The sequence below is a fragment of the Sorex fumeus genome, unplaced genomic scaffold (assembly GCF_029834395.1).
Source record: "Sorex fumeus unplaced genomic scaffold, SorFum_2.1 ptg000063l, whole genome shotgun sequence".
Taxonomy (NCBI): Eukaryota; Metazoa; Chordata; class Mammalia; order Eulipotyphla; family Soricidae; genus Sorex; species Sorex fumeus.
The window spans coordinates 14,624,861-14,645,979 of NW_026606120.1; the positions used below are offsets into that span (position 1 = coordinate 14,624,861).

Sequence of the window (21,119 nt, forward strand, 5' to 3'; positions counted from 1 at the left end):
CAGTGATACACAGCGGTTACTCCTGGCTCATGCACTCAGAAGTTCCTCCTGGCAATGCTCGGGGACCATATAGGATGCTGGGATTTGAACCCGGGTCGGCCGAATGCAAGGCAAACGCCCAACCCGTCGTGCTATCGCTCCAGCCCCTCTTTTTTGGTTTTTGGGCCACACTCCGGCAATGCTCAGGGGTTATTCCTGGTTCTCCTCTGAGGAATCAGTAGTAGTGGCTGTGCTCAGGAGACAGTAGGGAATGCTGGGCCTCAAACCTGGGTCAGCTGCGTGCAAGGCAAATGACCTACCAGCTGTAGTTCCTACAGTCCCAAAGTGGTTAAAAACTTTAAGTCTTGATCTTGTGAACTTGGTAACAGAAGGAAGTTTGGGTGTTTCTGGTGTGTCATTTTCATTGTTAGCACTTAATGAAAATTTATTTTTATTTTTTTGCTTTTTGGGTCACGCCCGGCGATGCACAGGGGTCACTCCTGGCTCTGCGCTCAGGAATTATCCCTGGCGGTGCTCAGGGGACCATATGGGATGCTGGGAATCGAACCTGGGTCTGCCAGGTGCCAGGCCTACCCGCTGTGCTATCACTCCAGCCCAGTTAATGAAATGTTAAAGAGCGAGCAGTATTTCTAAACAGCATTTCTAAATAACCTGCTTTCCTGGTTTTATCCCTCATTTTGTGCATGTGACTTAACCTGCCAGCCCGTCTTTAAAAATTAAAGATGCTTATCAAGATGCCAAGAGCATCTTGATGTATGAACCACACTGGCCTGCCCTTGAGGTAAAGTTGTAAGAAACCGCCAAGTTGAACTTGTCTTGCAGGGCGAGGATGGGGCAGGTCCTGTGCACCTTGATCGTTTACAAACTTCTTCAAAAAGAGAGCAGATTACGAGGGGGGGACGGACGAGGAGGAGGTGGCAAGAAAAACCAAGCCTTTCTAGAGCTATAGCCCTGTCTCTACAAGCTTTGGTCTGCGAGACCTTAATTTCTTTTTAGACATGTTTTATCGCGCGCACCATCAACCTCATTTTGGACGCAATCGCAGCAGAGCTCTGGACCAGAAGGCAAGGCCCAGTCTTCCTGAACATGCTTCTAAGGCAACTGGAGTTAAGAGTTGCAGTTGGGGGCCAAGGGGTTCCCGGCGGGGCCACATGATGCTTTCCTTGCTTAGGAGACTTGGATTCTAGCCTGGGCGATATATTTTAAGGGATTTCTTAGGTGGCCCCTGTAGGGAGCCGCCACCAGACTGTGGGGCTGCAGTGACCGCCAGGGAGGAAGTGCAAGGGAACCCTCGGACCGGACACTGGCCGTTCCGCCCGTCCCGCCCCCTCCTCCAGGGTCCGCAGGGCCTGGCCACCTTCTCAATCTCGGCCCCCTTCTTTGAAGCGCCCAAGTCGGGGTGGTGGGGATGTTTCTGGCCTAAGGTTCCCTAAAGCCGGCATCACTCCCTTGCAGCAGGAGCCGGGCCGGACCCCTGATTTCGCCTGGACCGGGCACAGTTGCGTCTGCTCCCTCCTCCCTCCCGCAGCAGCACCTTACCGTCCCTCCCCGAGGCAGGGGCCCGGGGACCGTAAGGGGTGCAGCAAGCCCCGGGGCGGCGGCGGCGGCGACAGCGCCGTGCAAAAGGCCTCGGGCTGGGGGGACTGGAGCGACAGCACGGCGGGGGAGGGGGGTTGCCTTGCACGCGGCTGACCCGGGTACGACTCCCAGCCTCCCATAGAGGCCCCCGAGCACCGCCAGGAGTTAATTGCTGAGTGCATGAGAAACCCCTGTGCATCGCCGGGTGCGACCCCCCGCACCCCAAGGCAAGGCCTAGGGCTGGGCTCCCGGAATGAGGGTCCGTGCCGCCGGGCGCCCGGGCGGGCGAGCGCGGAGGTCCCGGGGCTGGCGTCCGTCCCCGCGGGGTCGGCGGCAGGCAGGCAGGCAGGCAGGCAGGCAAGGCAGGCGCGCCCGCCCGCTCGCCCGCCCGCCCGGCCCCGGGCCCGCCCGCGTGGCGCCGCCCCTTCCGCCGCGTGCGTCACCCCGGCCGCCGGCCCCGCCGCAGCGCGGACGTCCCGCCATGGCCCTGGGAGGCGGCAGCACATGGCGGCCGCAGCGGCCATGAGCGCGGCCCGGCCCGGCGCCCCCTGAGCCCGCGCCCCGGCCCGCCCGGCCCGCCCGGCCCGCCCCCGCCGCCATGGGCGTGCAGGGCTTCCAGGACTACATCGAGAAGCACTGCCCGAGCGCCGTGGTGCCGGTGGAGCTGCAGAAGCTGGCCCGGGGCAGCCTGGTGGGCGGCGGGCGGCAGCGGCCCCCGCACTCGCCGCTGCGCCTGCTGGTGGATGCCGACAACTGCCTGCACCGCCTCTACGGCGGCTTCTACACCGACTGGGTCAGCGGCGGCCAGTGGAACCACATGCTGGGCTACCTGGCGGCGCTGGCCAAGGCCTGCTTCGGCGGCAACATCGAGCTCTTCGTCTTCTTCAACGGCGCGCTGGAGAAGGCGCGGCTGCACGAGTGGGTCAAGCGCCAGGGCAACGAGCGGCAGACGGCGCAGCAGATCGTCAGCCACGTCCAGAACAAGGGCACGCCGCCCCCCAAGGTCTGGTTCCTGCCGCCCGTCTGCATGGCCCACTGCATCCGCCTGGCGCTCATCCGCTTCCACGTCAAGGTGCGGAGGGGGGAGGGGCGGGGGGCGCGCGGGGCGCGGGGCGCGGCGGCGGCGGGCCGGGCCTGGGTGGCACCGAGCCGGGAGCCCGGGGGCGGGGGGCGGGGGGCGGGGAGGGCTGGGCTGGGCTGGGGTGGGGCTGCGGGGGAGGGGAGGGGAGGGGGCACCTGGGCTGCTGGACTTGGGGAGGGCGGGGTCGCGGAGCCCGGGTCGGGGTCCGAGCTCCAGGCTGGCTGAGTGAGGCTCCGGGTGGTCGGGGGAGTCGACCCTGGCGGCGAGCGGGGTCTGGATCCGGGATCCCGGAACCCAGGAGGAGGGATGGGCGGCGGGGGCGGGGACGGAGTAACGGGGGAGAGCCGGGGTCGAGAGTTGAGCCCGGACCCGGTTCCGAGTGGGCTGGGGCCCGAGCTGGAGTCCCGGCGTGAAGTTGGGCCGGGCTGGCCCCGGCTTGGGGTTCGAGCCCCGGTTGCGAGGTGGACGTGCCCGGGCTGCGGCGGCGGCTGCAGACTCTGCTTGGGGGTGGTGGGGAGGGGGGAGTCCCGGACGCCCCTCCCGGATATCCGGAGCGTGTCCCCAGCCTCTGGAGGCTGGCAGGTCACTTACCTGAACTTTTTACACCCCACCCCCCTCCCGCCACGACGCTCGTTTTCTGATTCCCTTTTGGGCAGCAACAGGTTTTTCGTGGAAGCGCGGGGCTCCGTGGTGCGGGCCGGGGGTCCCCGCCGTGGGGCCGGGATGTGTATGTGTATGTGTGTGTGTGTGGGGGGGGGGGGGCGCTTGCTTTGCGGCACGGCGCAGATTTGGGCGCCCCCCCCCTCCCCTCCTTGCAGGGAGCTTGGGCGAGGCCTGCAGAGTCGGCCCCGCAGTGCCCACCGCCGCCGCTGGGTCCAGCGCCGCCTCCAGAGAGAGCAGTTTTAGGGAAATTTATCTGATCCGGGTGCGTGTTCGATTTCAGAGAACCCTCACACCTGATTGCGGCCGCCTGGGCCCCGGGAGCCTGGGCCAGGCGGCGCGAGGCGGCTGCTGCAGCCGGGGCCCTGGAATCTGCGGCTTTGCGGGGGGTCGCAGAGGCTGTGCAGGTGTGTGTGTGTGTGGTGGTGGTAGTGGTGGTGGGGGGCTCGCTCGCCGGCGGAGCCTGGGCCCCGGGGTGACACTCAGAAAGCATCCTCGCATCCCCACCACCGCCGCTGGGATCGGAATTGAGTCCGAGTCACTGCTTTGTACTTTGCAGATTTTAAAAACCCACCGGGGTCGCAGGGGGTGGGAGACTGGAGCCGCCGTCCCGGTGCGGCTGTTGTTTGGTTATGCATTTGCCCCTCCACCCCGCGACCTGCAGCCCCGCTCCCAGGTTCCCAGCTCCCGGCTGGGCCGGCCGAAAGTTTGCACGGCCGCGGTTCGGCGGGGCCTGTGCGGGCCGGGGCGCCCAGCCCAGCCTAGCCTAGCGTGGTGTTGCTGCTGCTGCTGCTGCTGGTGCTGGTGCTGCCGCTGCTGCTGCCGGAAGTCCCGCCCGCGCGCCGCGATTGGCCGGCCGGCGAGCCGCCCATTGGCCCGCGCGCCTGGCCCCGGCCGGGCGGGCACCCCAGCGCAGGACACGGCCGGCCGGGAGATGCCCGGGAGCACCCGCCGCGCTGAGCACGCCAGGCTGCGCTTCCCGGGGCCAGCCTCGGCCCCCTGGAACGTCCACCCTCCCCAGCCGACCTGTGATCAGGGCAGCGTGCATGTGGCACTCTCTGCCCCTGAACAGCTGCTGGATTCCTTTTTCATGATAAAATGTCACTGTCTCAGCACCCCGTGCGTGTCTCTCATACCTAAGTGCTCGGGGTTTCCACCACTGTTTAAATAAGGGTTTGGTGACTCGGTTTCAGATACTTCTCTTCCACTTTTCGTGACTGGACGGGAGATAATTTTATCTGGGTTTCTTTCTTTCTTTCTTTCTTTTTTTTTTTTTTGCTCCTTTTAACCTTTCAACCTCCTCCTCCCAGCCCCAGAGCGTGGGGGGGGGTGAGGGCACAGATGGATGAGTGATGACTCAGGGGCTTGCTAGCCCCTTACCTGGCAGGTTCCCCCCCCCCCCACACACACACCCTCTCTTTGGGGGAAATGTGTATGAAATGTAGCTGCGAGAAATTCCTCGGTCACCCTGGATGGAGTTGGGGTGCAGCGACTCTGCACCGCCACCCCAAGAAAACCTCCTCTCTCTGCTGGTTCGAGACTCCATTAATGTCATTGTCCTGGCGGACTGTTCGCCTTTGCAATTGTCAGTGTCCGAGTTGGGGCTGGCCCCTAAGCGAGGCTGGGAGACAGGGAGCCAGTGGAGACTTGGCCAGAGGAGGCCATTAATAGCAGGAGTGACACTGGGACGGGTGGGGGCTGGGAGGCCGGGAAGGCTGTGGCCAGCACAGAATTCAGCATTCGGAGCTGGCTAGGCGCTGCAGAGGAGGGCACGGGCGCTGCCTGGGCAAGGGTGGTCTTGAGTCACAGAAAAATATTAGGTTCCCGTTTTCCGCCTTCAGGTCTGGACCTGAAGCCCCGAGCAAGGGTCGAGATTGGAAGGGAGTGAACCAGACTGGGCTGCTGTTTGAAGGTGCCCATTAGAGGGGCGAAGTAAATGGTGCCCATGAGGCTGTGTTATTACCTGCTAGCTCGGTGAGAGCCAGTGGTGCTGGCAGCGGTGCCCAGCTCCCCCCCCCCGCCCCCGTCCCCCTTCCCCGTCCCCCTCCCCCCATTGGCTGTTGCTGGGGGTGCCTGGGAAGAAGTTCTGGTGTCTTAATGAAGGAGACCAGACATCTGGCAAGCCATCTACTAATCCTCTTGCTCAGCGTTGGCACAGAAACCACTTGGATGGTCAGGCTGCTCTTACCAACCAGAGCCCCAAAAGTGGCCACGGCCGGCCCGTCCCGTGGCTCCATCTCCTGCTGGGCCAGTAGTGAAGTTCAGACACTCAAGCACGCAGACCCAGGCACGTACGCTTGCTCGCGCGCGCTCTCTCTCTCTCTCTAAGTTTGTGGGCCAAACTAGTGCTGCTCAGAGATTACTCAGGAACCACTCCTAGCGGGGCTCTGGGGAACATAAGGGGACCAGGGATTGAACCTGGGTCAGCCGGGTGCAAGGAAAGTGGACTTTCTAGGGAGCAAGAAGGAGCTGTCTGTCCATAGGTAGCTGCTTGGGTGAGTTCCCATGACCTGCAAGTTAGGATTCGGTTCATTTGACGTTCCCCTGGACAAGCCTCATTGTGTAGGCTGGTAGTGGGGCTGGTTGGTGGGGGGGGGGCGGGGGGGGAATCCTTGGGGCTGATGAGTTGCTGTGTCGTAGTTGTCATTACCTTCCCCACCCCCATCACATGTTTGAAAGCCCTGGAGCCAAGCGATAGCACAGTGGGGCCCGTAGCACCCCATATGGCCCCCTCAGGCTCTGCCAGGAGTGATCTTTGTGCTCAGAACCAGGAGTAAGCCCTGAGCACCTCTGGGTGTGGGCCTTCTCCGCTTCACAAATAAATTTTTTTAAAGTCTAGAGCTAGAGTCGTCAATAAACAGTTTAATTTGAATGTGTGTTAATTGGTGTGATTTTTCAGCTTGAATGAAGACCTGTAAGCTCTGCACTATGTGTGTGTGACCTAGAGGAGGCGCTCCGTGGCCCTCGCCTCGGCCCCTCTCTTGTCCCCCCGCCAGGCAGAGAGGCTCTATTTCCTGCAGGTCTGGCTCAGAGGAGCCTTGTGCCAGAGACGTGTGTCTCTGTTGGGAGGGTGGTAATTGCCATTTTGGACGGTGCCCTGGGGGTTTCTTAACCGCTGGAAGCTGGCCTGGTGGCAGCAGCTATTCCCGTCCTCACCTGCCCAAGCCGTGCGTGCTCTTGGCTTGGGCGGGTTTTCGAGGAGTCGCTTCCTCTGTGTGCCCTGAGTCATCATAACCTTTGAAACTTTGGGGAGGGCCTGATGTTTGTTTAAGAGCCCGGGGAGCCTTCAGGCCACCCTTTTCATGCTCCTCTGCAGCCCTGTGCTCTCCGGGTCTGGGTCTGGGATGCGGCGTGGCCAGTGCCTCTGGTCTTTGCGTGGTGCTCACGCACGTTTCAGGCCCCGGACCTGAGCTCCACAGGCATCGGGGCCTTGGATGCGCCCACGTGCTGCTCTGGGGCTTGCCATGGAGGCTGCAGGCCCTGCCGAGCTCTCACCCTGGCCTACCTGGACGGAACAGCTAGTCACAGCTGGGAACAAGGAGCTAGTCACTTTTGGGGGGTTGGTGTTTTGTTTCTTTCGTTTGTTTGTTTGGGGGCGACACTCAAAGGTGCTGAGGACTAAACTCCTGGCTCTGTGCTCAGGGATCACTCCTGGCAGGGTTCAGGAACATATTCTTGGGCTTTGGGACCTGAGAGGTCGGTACTGTTCCTCCCAGCACCTTTGTCTCCGGCCCCTCCAGCCGTCCCTTCTTCCCTGGGAGAGTGTCCTGCTGGAGTCACTTCTGTTCCTTGGGGAAAACACTTGGGCTGTGTCTTCCGGCGGTTCACTCCCAGGTCAGATCAGATAGCAGAGGCCCACCACCTTTCTTTCCCAGTTATCACCCGAGTGGCTGCAATTCCTACGCAAGAGAGCTGCCATGTTTGTGCAGGCCTTGAAGTCTTTGAAGTGCCCAGGGAATGCCTGGAGTTCAGAACGGGCATATGAAGCTGGGCAGTCTGTTTAATATACTTGCTTTGAGGTACTACTTTTCCTCCAATACCAGTTTGCTACTGGTGCATTTCATGTTGTTTTCAGGGCTTATCCAGGTTGTAGCATTGTGTCAGAATTTCCTTTTTTTTTTTTTAAGGCTGAGTAATATTCCACCACTGGATTGTGTGGGTCTCTGGAAGGGTTCTCCAGTTGCTATCCCATGTGACCATTTGTGAATCACAAATATGGAATATTGTGGGCGTATAGGAATCTGTTCAAGTCAGTGGCTGTCAGTTCTTTGGGGTGTATACCCAGTAATGGAATGATCAGCGCATTGGGTGATTCTGTATTCCATGTCTTCAGGAATCACCGCCCTGTCACCATACGTTTCTGATCTTAGGTTATACCATAGATACTGTCTCAGCATGGCTTTGATTTTTGCCGCCACAAAACTGCGTTGGGAATACTCTTGTTCTTCCTGCCTGGTTATTCGGCAGTACCTCTGGTGTACTGTGATCCATCCATTCTCTGGTATGGCACACACACACACACACCCCATTTCTTGGTGGGTGCAGGGATAGGACAGTCTGTTTGTTTGGGGGGACCCCCCCAAGCAGTACTTTGGAGTTGGGGCTGCTGCTGGGGACTTTCGGCTTAGAAGTATGGCCCAGTGGTTTGGGGCCTGGTGTGTTGCTTGGCTTGGCTGTGGTGTGAGTCCTCAGGGCCACCCCTGCAGTGCTTGGGGGTCAGGGGGCCGTGGAGGCCTATCAGCTGGGGCTGGGGTGGTCCTCACGGCCCAAGTCTGCTCTCTGCGTCTTCACTTTGTCTCCTTGGCCCAGGGGCAAAATCAATCTGGCCAGGCCTTCATATTTTTTTCCCCACAAGACCTGAAAGCCAAAATTTAAATTATTCCAGAAATTAAAAAAGTTATCTGAGGTTTTAAAAATTCCCATTTTAGCCAAGAGACAGGGCTCTACTCTGGAGGGAGCGCTTGAACCCACGCTGTGTGGTTTCCACAAGCAGTCTCTTGTCTTTCCACTCCAGGGACTGTCTCAGTGTCTGATGGCTTCTCTTCCTGGGGTCCTGCCGTGGACCTTCCATAGACGCCACCTTCTCCTTCCTTCTTCAGGCTGCCCTCTGTTCCCAGGCCCCAGCACTTCTCTTTTGAAATTAGTGTTCGCAGATATGTTCAGCGTCTGATGGTTTCCGGGACCTACAGGGCCCGCAGAGACTGGTTTTCTGCACGTAGAGGTGGTGCCTACCACACCCCGTTGAGTACACACGACCGTTTTTTCATCACCAGCTCAGGCTCATCTCAGAGTGGTCCTGTGTTTCCTCATTGGCTGCCGGGCGCTTGTGTGCTGAAGCCAGGAAAACCTGGATGCTAGCTCGGTTTGCGAGGCCTTCCCCGGCCCCGGCAGCTGCTGCCTCTCCCCCCCCCCCCCCCCCCCCCACCACTGCTCCGCATTCGCCATCCTCTGCTCCATCCTGTTCCGATGTCACTGTCAGCCTCGAGGGCACCCGCTGCTAAGGTTGCACTCACTGCCCTTAGACCTGGTAACCCCACCTGCTGACCCCAGCAGCACAGCGGTCAGTCCAGCCATTGGTCTCTCACCCACCCTCTCCCCGCCTTCTTCCTAAGTCCCCCAGCTTGTGAACTTTCTCCTAAACGTTCTAACCAATGCTTTGCAGAGCCACTGCTGGACTGTGAGACCTACCTACTTGTTGGGTGTTTACTAGCATTGAGAACAGGGATAAAGGAGAACAGGTAGTGGGTCCCAGGGTGCTGGGTAAACAGTCAGGCCCACCCGTTCCACCCTCTGGGTGACTCCCCGCTCCCCCCTCGCCTCTTGTCCGCCTGCCCTGGCAGGTCCCAGGTGGGCATTCCCGGCTTGGGTGGGTCCTGCTTGTCTCGTTGCCCACCCTGGCTGGTCACTCAGGCTTCAGAGCCCATGTCAGAGGTGCTGCCCCTCTGGGTTGGGCTCTCTGATGCTTCCCGGGGGACAGGGACCACAGGTCGGTGGCTTTCCCTAGGCCTTTCCTGCAGTGGGCCCTGGGGGTCCTGGACTTTGGGAGACCCAGGACAAGTTTCACCCTTCCTGCTTCCTGTGTGTGTGGGAGAGGCACTCAGACTTTTAGTCAGGATTGCAGCTTCACTGGTAGAGCAGGAGAAGGGCAGTCATTTTCTTCTTCCAACTCCTGACTTGGTGGCCATTCTGGGAGCTGCCCGTTTTTGATCCGTGTCGCCTTCAGCAGATACCTGTGTGCGTTTCCTCATTCAACCCGGCGGGACCCTAGATGAGCTCCCAGAACTGACATCTGTGGGGCTGGGCTCCTACTTTTAAAAAATGTTATTGAGTAACTGACAGAATGTTGTATTAGTTTCAGTTTCAACATGATTCAAGGAACTACCTGTGATGTTGCAAAATGATTGTAATAGGTCAAGTTAACAGTCATCCTATAATTAATTCTGTTTCCCGACGAGAACTTCTTAAAATCTGTTTTCTTCGCAACTTTAAAGATGTCGTATTTCAAGTCCTGTTAAATATAGTCAGCATGCAGACATTCATCTCCAGGACTTATTTTATTCCCTTGATCCTCTCTACCCTGAGAAGAAACTTTTTTAGAGTTTTTTTTAAAAAATAGCCTTTTCCCCAGTGAATTTGTAGGCAGTTTTCTCTGGGGCAGGGAGTGTCACCCAGGGTGCTGGCAGGCTGCTCCTCCCCCAGAGCTCAGGAGTTGACCCCTGATCGTGCAGGGGAGCTGAGGGTCCAGGTGAGGTTGGCCACATGCAGTGTCAGTGGCGTATGTCCTGGGCTGTCTAGCGAGAGTTTTCTAGATCCAGTAATTGGGCGCAAATGAATCAGAGCCCAGATAAAAGCATTCTCTTATTCTGCCAACGTCCTCGGGAGCCGGACCGTTAAATACATTTTCCACTCAGGTCTGTTTCCTCTGGAAAGTGTCAGCGTCCAGCTCTGAGTGCCGCCCTGGGTTTCCCGGGCATCCTGAGTGTAGGCCCTGAACCAGCGTAGGGGAGGCAGATGGGCAGGGAGAGAGGCCAGTGCCGTGTGTGCGCCCAGAACCAGCCTTGCCACCGCTCAGCCATGCCAGCCCCAAGTCAGGCCTTTGGTCTGTGACCAGCCTTTGGGGCCTCTTCGCTTAGGGGCTGTGGGGTGACTTAGGGCAGGGGCCTGGATTTGACCCTTGTTTTTTCTCTATTCACACCCGGTCTGTCCAGCATTGTCACTGGGCACCTGGGGGCTGTGCAAAGCTGACCAGGATGTGCTTCCTACAAGGACGGCAACACGTCTGCAGCGGTCTGGGCTGGTGAGCTTGAGGCAGGCCCCTTGTGTCCTGGTCACTGGGCATGCTAACCTCCCTGGGAGTATGTTCTGGTCAGTGTAGGGACTGGACGGGAGGCTGGGCAGCTCTGTCTGTGAGGGAAACAGTGGGCTGTGGGCTGAGCGCTGCTCCGTGGGCCTGGAAGTACCACTCAAGAGTTTGCAGGTATCTGGGGCCGAAAAGATAGCACAGTGGGTAGAGCACTTGCCTTGCACACCTTGTTGCACTCCTGGTATCCCATATAGCCCCTGAGGCCCCACCAGGAATAATACCTGAGTGCAGAGTCAGGAATAATCTGGGTGTGCACCCTCTATTCCGCGCCCCCCCAAAAATAACAGACTTCGCCGTTAATCTTGGATGGAAGCTGTATCCATCTAAGGTTTGTTTTCCTGGTTCTGAAACTTTCTGGTTTTTGCTGCTGTTGTGCTCAGGGCTTTCTCCTGGCTCTGAGCTCAGGAATCGCTCCTGGCCGGGCTTGGGAACCATCTGGAGTGCTGGGGATAGAAGCCAGTCTTACTGCATGCAAGACACCCTTACCTGCTGCACCCTGCCTCTCCAGCCCCAAGAAACTTAATTTTTTTAAAAGGCAGCCCCTTTTTTACCCTTCTGTGTGTGTGTGTGTGTGTGTGTGTGTGTGTGTGTGTGTTCCATACTTATCAGTGCTTAGAGACCACGTGGATCCAGGGGTCAACCCCAGGGCCTGGTGTATGCAACGTCCATGCTCTGCCACTGGAATCACATCTCCAGTCACCACCACCCCTGCCCACACTTATATTTTGACGGATTTTGGAATTCGAGTTTTATTTTATTTTATTTTTGCTTTTTGGGTCACACCCAGCGATGCACAAGGGCTTACTCCAGGTTCATGAACTCAGGAATTACTCCTGGCTGTGCTCGGGGGACCTTATGGGATGCTGGGAATCGAACCCAGGTTGGGCCCCGTGCAAGGCAAACACCCTGCCCGCTGTGCTATCACTCCAGCCCCTAGAAGTCGAGTTTTAACGATAACACTATTGCTGAGAGCGCAAGGCGGTTAATAGAATGGGCTGAAGAGGTCCTGCAGACAAATACCGTCAGTGTTGCTACAGTTTTGTCTTGAAGGTCATGAAGTGCATTTGCACTTATCTTATGATGCCCACCTTCTTACTGCTACAGCAGAGATAGAAATCCGTCCTCCTGCAGAATAAGCGCTGAGCCAGATCAGAGTGCTTTGTATTATGCCAGATGCTGAGGAAATCTCAAAGTCAGAAAGAAAAAAACTCCGGCGTTAATGTTGTGGCGAGTACAGCCCGAGTGGACAGAGCCATCAACTCCCCCCCCCCCCCAGAGGGAAGCGAAACTGTCTCAGCCACATGTCCTGTTGCACTTTTGTTTGTAGGGTTTCTGTTTTGTTGTTTTTTGTTTTGGTTTGGTTTTTAATCATTATTTTCTTCCTTTCCCACCTGGGACTCCCCCAGCAGTCCGCAGCCCACTCTGCCCGTCTCCCTTGCAGGCTGCCGGTCCGATGCTGAGGCTCAGAGCTGGTTTCACCTCGTACCTCGAGTGTGCTGGGCTTATGCTTCAGCCCTTGGCATCACATCCTCAGTGAGATATTCGTTGTGGGGGGGGAATTTTTTTCTGGGGGGGGGGACCACCCCTATTAGTACTCGGACCTAATTTTTGCCCCCGCTCGGAGATGACTCCTGCTGGGCTCAGAGACTGTACGTGGTACCCAGGGTCAAAGCAGTTGCCTCTTTTGCAAACCACAGCACCCAAAAGGAGAGAGAGAACAAAAAAGGAATGCCCTGCCACAGAGGCAGGGTGGGATGGGGGGGTGGGAGGAATACTGGGATCAGTGGTAGTGGAGAATGGGCACTGGTGGAGGGATGGGTACACTCAATCATTGTATCACTGAAACCCAGGCACAAAAATTTGTCAGTCTACAACTGCACCTCATGGTGTTTTCACTAATGAAAATTAAAAAAAAAAAAAAGCTGGGGCGGCTACGTGCAAGGGAAGTCCCTGGCCCCGCTGTACGGTTTCTCCGGCCCCCTGTTAGATTTTTAAACTCCTGGAAACTGTTGGGGACATTGTTGCCACAGTCTTCAGTGATGCCACCCATATCCACGCTGTGTCTCATCATGACCCCTGTCGGGCCCTGGGCCTCCCCACCTTACGACACTGAAAGTCCTGTCTCCCTCTGCCTCTGGGGGACCCGCACTCCCAGGGGAGCAGGGCTCAGCTCGTCCTCATGGGACTGACTTGCTGCTTCCATCCATGTGTCTGTCCTCTGTCTGGAATTGCCCATGTTGTCATCTGGGTTGGATTTCCTTCCTTCTTAGTGTCCAGTGCCTGTTCCCTGATCCAGCCTCTGGCTGGTGGACGCTTGGGAGTAATGCCGCTGTGAGCCTCGGCGTGCAGGTTTCCGTTTGCTTCGCTGCATCTGTTTATGTCCGGCCGACGCCCAGGGTGACCTCCCGCCCTGGTGGCTGTGCAGTGCTGATGTTGGAGGGGCCTCCGTGTTGTTTTTCCTGAGTAACGGCACACGGGCCCACGTCTCCTCATGTCACCAAGTGCCCCTTTATCGGCTTGCTTGGAGAATCCTTTCACGGACGCGGGACGGCTGCTTCTCCCTGCGGTTTGACTGGAGAAGCTGAGAATCTTAACGCCCCACGTCCCACTCCCTCCCTTCGTCGAAAAGAAATTCGTTTTTTTTCTCCCTTACTTTTAAGACCTTTGCGACCCATTCTCTTAGAATAAACGGGAGGTATAAATGGTAGGTGTCTGTGATTTCTGATTTGCTGAGGGAGAGAGATTTCTTCTCGAGGTCATTGCTGGTGTGTAACGAGACATTAAAATTGCCCCTTTCAAGTCAACAAGAACAATAAAAAATGTTCGCCAACTTGGAGCTGGCTTTTCCCGACCCCTCAGCTGAACTTGACAGACTCAATAGCCCTGGTGGGTTTTTCAGTGGCCTGGTAACTAGGAACTGGAGTTCAGCTGCATAACGATCAAAGCCTGATTTCAAACACTTCTTTTATTTAAAAGAAGAATTCCGCCTGACTCCCCCTCTCCTGCTCAGGCTCACTTGGCGTTTCTTAGATGCAGGGCTTGGGTGGGGGCGGGGGGGGTGTCTGTCGCTGTCCTCGATGCTCGCCAGCAGCCCTGCAGGACTGGCGTGTTGGTGTGCGTCGCTGAGCTTTCCACACACGTGACCCATCAGGTGGCATTGTCTGTGGGCAGGGGGCTTCCGGGGCGTGGGTATGGGGGCTGTCACCTCTCCTGTTCTGCAGTTATCCCTCCTGCAGTGGCTGGGTGCGCCTGGCGGTTTCCCCATGATGAGGCCTGGAGGAGTGGTGGGTTCTGGGGTTTCTGTGGAATCTGCGGGGTGGCGGGGGGTGGGGGGAGCAGCTGGGGCCAGGTGGAGGTGTGAGGGGGTAGTGAGCGCAGCACCTGGCCTGGGCCCCCGCGTCCAGCTTGGTTTTGGTCATTCTGTCCCTGGATGGAGGGGTCCTGCCGCAGCTGAGGCCTGTTCCCATGCGGGACTGGCGGGGTGTTCTGGGTCGTCTGTGTGTGTGTGTGTGTGTGTGTGTCTGTGTCTGTGCGCCTTCTTCGTGGTTGGGCCTGCTCTGTCCTGGAGGGGAAGTCGTGACCCCAGCATGGCCTGCCAGGTGCCGAGCCCCCTCCAGGCCTCTCCTGCTGATGCTCCTGGGCCTCGTCAGGAAGCCCCTGTCTTAGAGACTCAGATTGGCGTTGGTTTGGGAGGAGTGCTGGGTCAGCAGAGTGCTCCCAAGGATAGTGCAGAGCCCAGGAGCCCCTGCTGGATGTCCCGCTGTTCCTCCTGCCAGTGGGCTTGGCCGCCTCCCTTCGTCCCTGTGGTCTTCGTGTGGCCTGCCAGGTCTGGTGCTGTCTGCAGGTGTCTCTCCTCTTTCTTTTTTTTGCAGGTGCCTTTTCGGTGGTGCAATTGAGGGCCCTTTGCTTGTCTGTCTAGGAGGCCCGGGGAGGGGGGGCCGAGGGGGGATTCAGTCACCCCTCTTGGGGCCAGGCGGCGGGGGGTGCGTTCTTTTGGCCCCTAGCTCTTCTCCCCCTCCTTGGGCCCTTTGCCTCGTCAGGGTGGCAGGGTGAGTTTGGTCTGTGCCCGTTGGCTGCGGCTGGCACTGACCCCGTCCCCACTGTGCCATCTGTGTCTTCTGTTACCCCCCCCTTCGGTTCTGTGCTCCTCCCTCGCCCTAGGGGGCGCTGCGTTGCCCTTTCTGGGCAGCTGCTGGGGGACAGTGGGGGGTGCTATGCAGGTATCTGCTCTCTGGTGGTCCCTGGGTGGGGGCTTCCTGCCCTGAGTGAGCCCCCGGCAGTACACGTGCCACCTCTTCACATGTGCTTTCATCTCGTTCGCCCAGCGGTACTCAGGCCTTACTGGTGACCCTGCGCTCAGGGCTCGTGCCCGATTAGGCCCAGGGAACCATACGGGATGCTGGGGACCGGGCTGGGTTGGCTGCGTGCGAGGTGACTGCCCCGCCCTCTGTGCTAACTCTCTGGCCCTAATCCACACATGGTTTATGGCCATCACGGTGCCCGCACCCCTACACTTCTGAACCCTGCACTCCTGCCGGACCAGTTGTTGGTGCACCGTAGCTCAGGCCTTGGGCTGTGCAGGGGTGCCCGGGCGTTCGTCCTGCTCCCGGCCAGCATGGCAACACTCTGCTCCCCCCACACAGCAGCCTCCCCTCTGCCCTTTGGAGAGGAACTGCCCTGCAGCCTGGTGGTCTCCGGGGACCGCAGGGCCTTCCTCACACACAGGCATCCTGGGTGGGTGTCCGTGGCGGGAAGAAAGAAGGCTAGACCCGGCTGGCCACGTCCCTGGGGGTGTGCACTCGGCCACGTGGGGACAGGTGGCCCCATCTGGCTCTCTGGGTCTGTGCCTGGGAGTGGCTTCCGTATCTGTTCCGGGCCATGTGTGTGCTCTGGGGAGGATTAGGTCTGGTTAATCATTTGCAAATCAGCCTTGCAATGAGCCCGCAATAAGAATGCTGTTTTCACGCCCATCTGAAGTCGGAGGAGTGGGCCTCTGAGCCGGGGTCTGGAGGAGGACGGGCTGTGTTTGTCTTTACTACGGGCAGGTGGAAGGGTCGGGCGGGGGGGGCATTGCACCCCTCACCCCATGTGACACTGGTGTTCACCCTGTGTAGGGCTCCCAGCCTCTAAGGAGGGGAGGCGGGGCCTACCGGCTCCAGATTGCTTTAGAAGACGTCTGTGAAGCAGGGTCCTGTTCCCCGACCCCTGTCCCCTTGGTCTCTGGTCTTTCTGCAGCCCCGGGTGGCGTGCGTGGACATGCCCGGGGTGTCCCAGATTGCGGCTGTGTCCATCGGCTCTGCCCACATTTCTTCCCTGCGCTGTGGAGGTGTTGATGGGCCTGTCTGCCCGCTGCTGGCCTCTCCCACAGGCCCTGGCCCCCCGCAGCCCCCGGCCTCTCTCATCTGCATCCCTTCCCCGACTGGGCGCTCTGGGTTCTCGTGCCCCACTTCCTGGATCCAGATTGCCGGGTCAGAGGGCAGCAGTTTATGGCCTTGGGAGGGACTTGCCCTCACTTTATGAGCAAACAGCCTTGGCAAACTTGGCCAGCCTCAGCCATTCCCCCTGCGGGGCAGGGCGGGCACAGCGCCTCCTGCTGGGCACCCTGGGGCCCTTCCCCAGCACCCTCTGCCCCGTCCCACCCATGGTGGTGGGGAAGCTGCAGGTCTGTGTGGCAGAGCAGCAAGCTGTGTGCTGATTGCGGGAGCAGAGCTGATTGCGGGAGCAGAGCTGCGTGCGTGCGTGTGTGTGTGTGTGCGCGCGCGCGCGCGCATGTATGTGGGGGTAGAGTGTGAGAGTCAGCGCACGTGCGAGAGCTGCTCCTACCCTCCCATGGTGGCCTGGAAAACGGGTGCATCCTGCCCCTCCTCCCCCCAGATTCTCAATGCCAAGCGTACAGTGCTCAGAGCTATATTCAGGCCTGTCTCGCCTGCCCTCTCTGGGCCTGCTGACGGGGTCCGTGGCTTGTCGTTATTAGTTCAGGCCTCTTGGGAGCTGTGCGGGCCCGGGCTGGGCTCCGCTCTGCCAGAGTGCTGCCTAGTGTAACTCCGCAGTCACACTGTCATGTTTGCATTACCAAAGAGGTCAAGACCTGCTGGATTCTAGGTGCGAAGGATTCTGCTTTTGTTTTAAGAAAGGGGGGGTGGGAATCCTGGTGATGGCTTTTCCTTGGCTGTTTTCCTGTCGACTGTGACGTTTACCTGCAGACTTCAAGGGTGGGGGGGAGATTATTTTGGGTTCCCTGCACGTGCTGGCTCCGTCATCTTCCCCTTCTGTTTCTCTCCCCTACTTCCTGTTTCCTTGCATCATCCAGGCCCAAGGGTGCTTCCAGGAGGGGCGGTGGAGTGGGGGGGGGGGGGGAGGTCAGCTCAGTGCACTGCCTGACTGGGATCCTTGGCAAGCTAAGCCGGGACAGCTTCCTCCCACCCAGGCGCTGGGCTGGCTGCGTCTGGGGGCCGCCTGGCCTTGACGCCCACGTTCCTCTCCCGCGCCACCCCCGCAGGTCGCACAGAGCATCGAGGACCACCATCAGGAGGTGATCGGCTTCTGCAGGGAGAATGGCTTCCACGGGCTGGTGGCGTACGACTCCGACTACGCGCTGTGCAATATCCCCTACTACTTCAGCGCCCACGCCCTGAAGCTGAGCCGCAACGGCAAGAGCCTCACCACCAGCCAGTACCTGATGCACGAGGTGGCCAAGCAGCTGGACCTGAATCCCAACCGCTTCCCCATCTTCGCTGCCCTCCTCGGTAGGTGGGCGGCGTGGTAATGGGAGCCTTTTCGGGGGTGGCGACTCCGTTTAGGAAAGCCAGATGGGGGCGGAGGTTGGGGGGGGGACCTTTCCTCAGCGCCTGCTCCCCGCCGACCCCACTGGAGTTTGGCACATGCGGCTTACCTTCTTCGGCGTTCACTTATGTCTTATTTGTTCGGGCTTGAAAAGCAGTTTCGTGAAAACAGAATTCATAGTGAGGCTTTAAAGATGCTGACCCAGGTTCGATTTCTAGTACTCCATAGGGTCTTCTGAGCCCAGCCCAGAGTGATATTTGATATACATATTTTTTATTTTATTTATTTATTTATTTTGCGCTTTTTGGGTCACACCCGGCGATGCACAGGGCTCACTCCTGGCTCATGCACTCAGGAATTACTCCCAGCAGCACTCAGGGGACCATACGGGATGCTGAGAATCGAACCCAGGTCGGCCGCATGCAAGGCAAACGCCCTACCCGCTGTGCTATCACTCCGGCCCCGATATTTGATATTTTAAAAGTCAAAACTACGGTGCTAGAGAGATGGTACAGGGGTAGAGTGCTTGCCTTGCACACGGCACACCTGTGCTTGATACCCAGCACAGCGGCCTTCTACTTTCTCTCCTGGGGCTGTGCGTGAGTGACAGGTTCTGAGGAAGCTGTCCCCAGTTTGCGAGAGGGACACTCAGGACCCTTCTGGAAAGATCTTCTGGCATCTTACTTTGCTCTCTGGTTTGTAGTTTTCGCTTGGTTTTGGTTTTGGTTTTGGTTTTGGTTTTTTGGCCTCCAAACCATGCCCACGGCCCTGCCAGCAGCTCTCAGTCAGCCAGGCCCGGGGACCTACGGTGCTGCTCACACCTCCAGGGCGCGCTCCCCGGGCCGGCCTCCATCTGAGGATCCGGGGATCCAGCCCTGCTCGGGCGTTCGCTCGCGTGCACCCTGGCCACCGTACTGTCTCCTGGCCCTTCCTCTTGTATTTTTAAGCTGATCTGATTGTGCGTAAGAGGAGAGGGGTGGGTTATTTTTAGAACCATCTAGTCATTTTGTATTTTTATAAAACATTCCAGAAAAGTTTCACGTAATTAGAAATTACAGTGAGGAAGCCACATTTTTCATACGTAGTTTGGTGATGGCGGTTCAGGTTTTTATTTGTCTCTCGGCCGTGCCTGACAGTGCTCAGGGCTTACTCCCGGCTCTGTGCTCAGGGATTACTCTGGACTGGGCTCAGAAGACCCTATGGAGTACTGGAAATCGAACCTGGGTCAGCAGCTTTAAAGGCGCGTGCCCACTGTACCATGACTCTGGCCCAGCAGAGCCACTCGGCTCCGGGCTCACATGCTGTCTGTTTCTTGGGCTCTAATTGCAAGTGTGTGGCTTTTCTCTGTTAATTTTCTCGGCAACTCCTGTGACCTGGAATTTGGATGTCTAAAGCTAATTTTGTAAAAATGCTCTGCATTTTCAGACACTAACATATTAAAACCTATTTTCTCTGATGTTAAAAAGTATGTGCACGGACATACTTTTGTGCATGGAAAGTCCTATTTCTTAGATGCTATGCAAAATGATTTGGGCATATTAATTGCCTTTAAATGAATAGGAAAATTGTATGCCTTCAGAATGTGGATGCCTTAGATAATTTGAGAAAGGAAGGATGCTATCACTGTAGGGGAGATTTAAGTCAGGATTCAAAAAGCCCAGAGTTACATCAGACCTCACTGGGTTTTTTTATTTTATTTATTTTATATATTAATTTTTGATTTTTGGGTCACACCTGACAATGCTCAGGACTGACTCCTGGCTCTGCACTCAGGAGTCACTCCTGGTAGTGCCTGGGGACCATATGGGGTGCTGGGGATCAAACCCAAGTCCATCATCTAGTCACATACAAGGCAAGTGCCCTCCCTACTGTACTGGGTCTCCAGTCTGTGCCGACACTCCACTGCTTTTTAAAGTGCCTGAAGATGACCTGTCTGAGCTGCTGTGGTGGGCACGGAGAATGGCCCTCTGGGCTGTTTCTCGCCTGGGAAGTCCAGCTTTTGCCTGGCTCTGGTGGTGGACAGCCCGTGGGTCACTCTGCTGCCTTCCATGCCCACGGGTGCTCATCTCTGCATCTCTGGCTCAGAGACCATGTGTGGCCCAGATTCCCAACACACACACACACACACACACACACACAGAGTCCCCCACGAGACCATGTGTGGCCCAAATTCCCAACACACACACACACACACACACACAGAGTCCTTCACCCAGATCTCAGCTGTGAGCTGAGTTTGCCAGGTGCAGCGGGACCATAGCTGTCTCGGGGACAAAGGGAAGCTCATGTCAGGTGTCTGGCCTGTGTCAGGCTGGCTTGCTGCAGGCTGGTGTTCGTCTCAGTGCTCCGCGGGGAGTTGTCGGGCGCTGTGGTCGGCGTGAATTCTCTAGGTCCTGGCCTAGAAATCCATGTCATGGAGAGAACTGCAAGGAGTCACCTGCTCTGCTGTCTTGCTTTCTGTTAGGAGATGAAAGGGGGTCGCTTGCCTCTGGGAACGTCTGGCCGGTCCATCCAGCAAGGTGGTCCCCAGGAAGTCACATCAGAGCCTGCTGGGGCCTCCCCCAAGGGCCACACTCATGCCCGCTTTGTCTCCTAGGAAACCACATCCTGCCTGATGAAGACCTTGCCTCTTTCCACTGGAGCCTGCTGGGCCCAGAACATCCGCTCGCCTCTCTGAAGGTATAGTTCGCTTCCCTCCAGCACGGGGCACTCCCTGGACTTGGCCAGTTGCTTAAATAGTGTAAGTTACGTTCTGTTGTAGGAAGAAACTGTAGAGGACAGGCAGCATGGTCCTCTTTCATACGTGGCATATAAAGAAACTTCGTTAGGGAGTAACAGAGCCCCCAAGGCCATAAACAGTGCAGGAGAACTGACTTGCCGCTGGGGCGGGCACTGCGCTGGACGGGATCTCGGCTGGGGACAGTGGGGAAGGGGCACAGGCAGGAGGGAAATGGGGACGCTGGTGTTGGAAGATTGTGCAAGCTCAGTCAGGAATAACTAACTGTGTCATTCACAGTGTTTAGTTTTTTCAAGAAAAATAAGTTCTTCACCTCTTTATAATTTTACTGCAGTATTGTATTTAGGGACTAATGGGATTTTAATTTTAGTGTAACTTAAAATTTTTTAAACACTGTTAAAAATGAAAAGAAAAATTGGCTGTCTCGTGCTTCCTCCTAATATCAGGGTCTATAACTGCTTTCAAGACCCTTCATTACTATATCTGGCCCCAAACGTCTTTATTTTAGGGGAGTGTATAAGTGATCCTTGAGAAGTTTCTTTAGGAAATCCTTCGTGCTGTGTGTCCCTAGATAGGAAATACTGTTTGGTGTTTGTGTCTGCCCGGTGTGCTCAGGGATCATCACACCTGGTGCCAGGACCTGAACCCAGCCTGGCAACATTCAGGGCGAGCTCCACACCCCTGCACTGTCTCTCCAGCCCTGCTCAGGAGGAAATCTTCTAGCAAAATTTCTACATAGTTTATTTATAAGTACTGATTTTGAATAGATCATGTAGAGCAGCTATTGTTCACACTGATACCATAGCTATTGGATACATTTCACCTTCTTACTGCTTTTCTCGCATTATAAAATTGTCAAGACTGTCGTGCTTTTTGATGAATGGAGACCTAAAGTTTATTAGGGAGATGGTACTTTT

At 57.4% G+C, this 21,119-nt stretch overlaps 1 protein-coding gene across 1 annotated transcript in view; it reads left to right on the forward strand.

The window, feature by feature from the left end:
• The first annotated feature begins 2,043 nt into the window (after nt 1-2,043).
• Nucleotides 2,044-21,119, forward strand: part of FAM120A (family with sequence similarity 120 member A) — a 64,596-nt gene continuing 45,520 nt past the window's right edge. Inside the window, exons 1-3 of the mRNA XM_056126817.1 lie at nt 2,044-2,650; nt 17,182-17,428; nt 20,062-20,144. Of these exons, the coding sequence (XP_055982792.1) occupies nt 2,177-2,650; nt 17,182-17,428; nt 20,062-20,144 (804 nt within the window). The 5' untranslated portion in view covers nt 2,044-2,176. The remainder of the gene's footprint in view (nt 2,651-17,181; nt 17,429-20,061; nt 20,145-21,119) is intronic.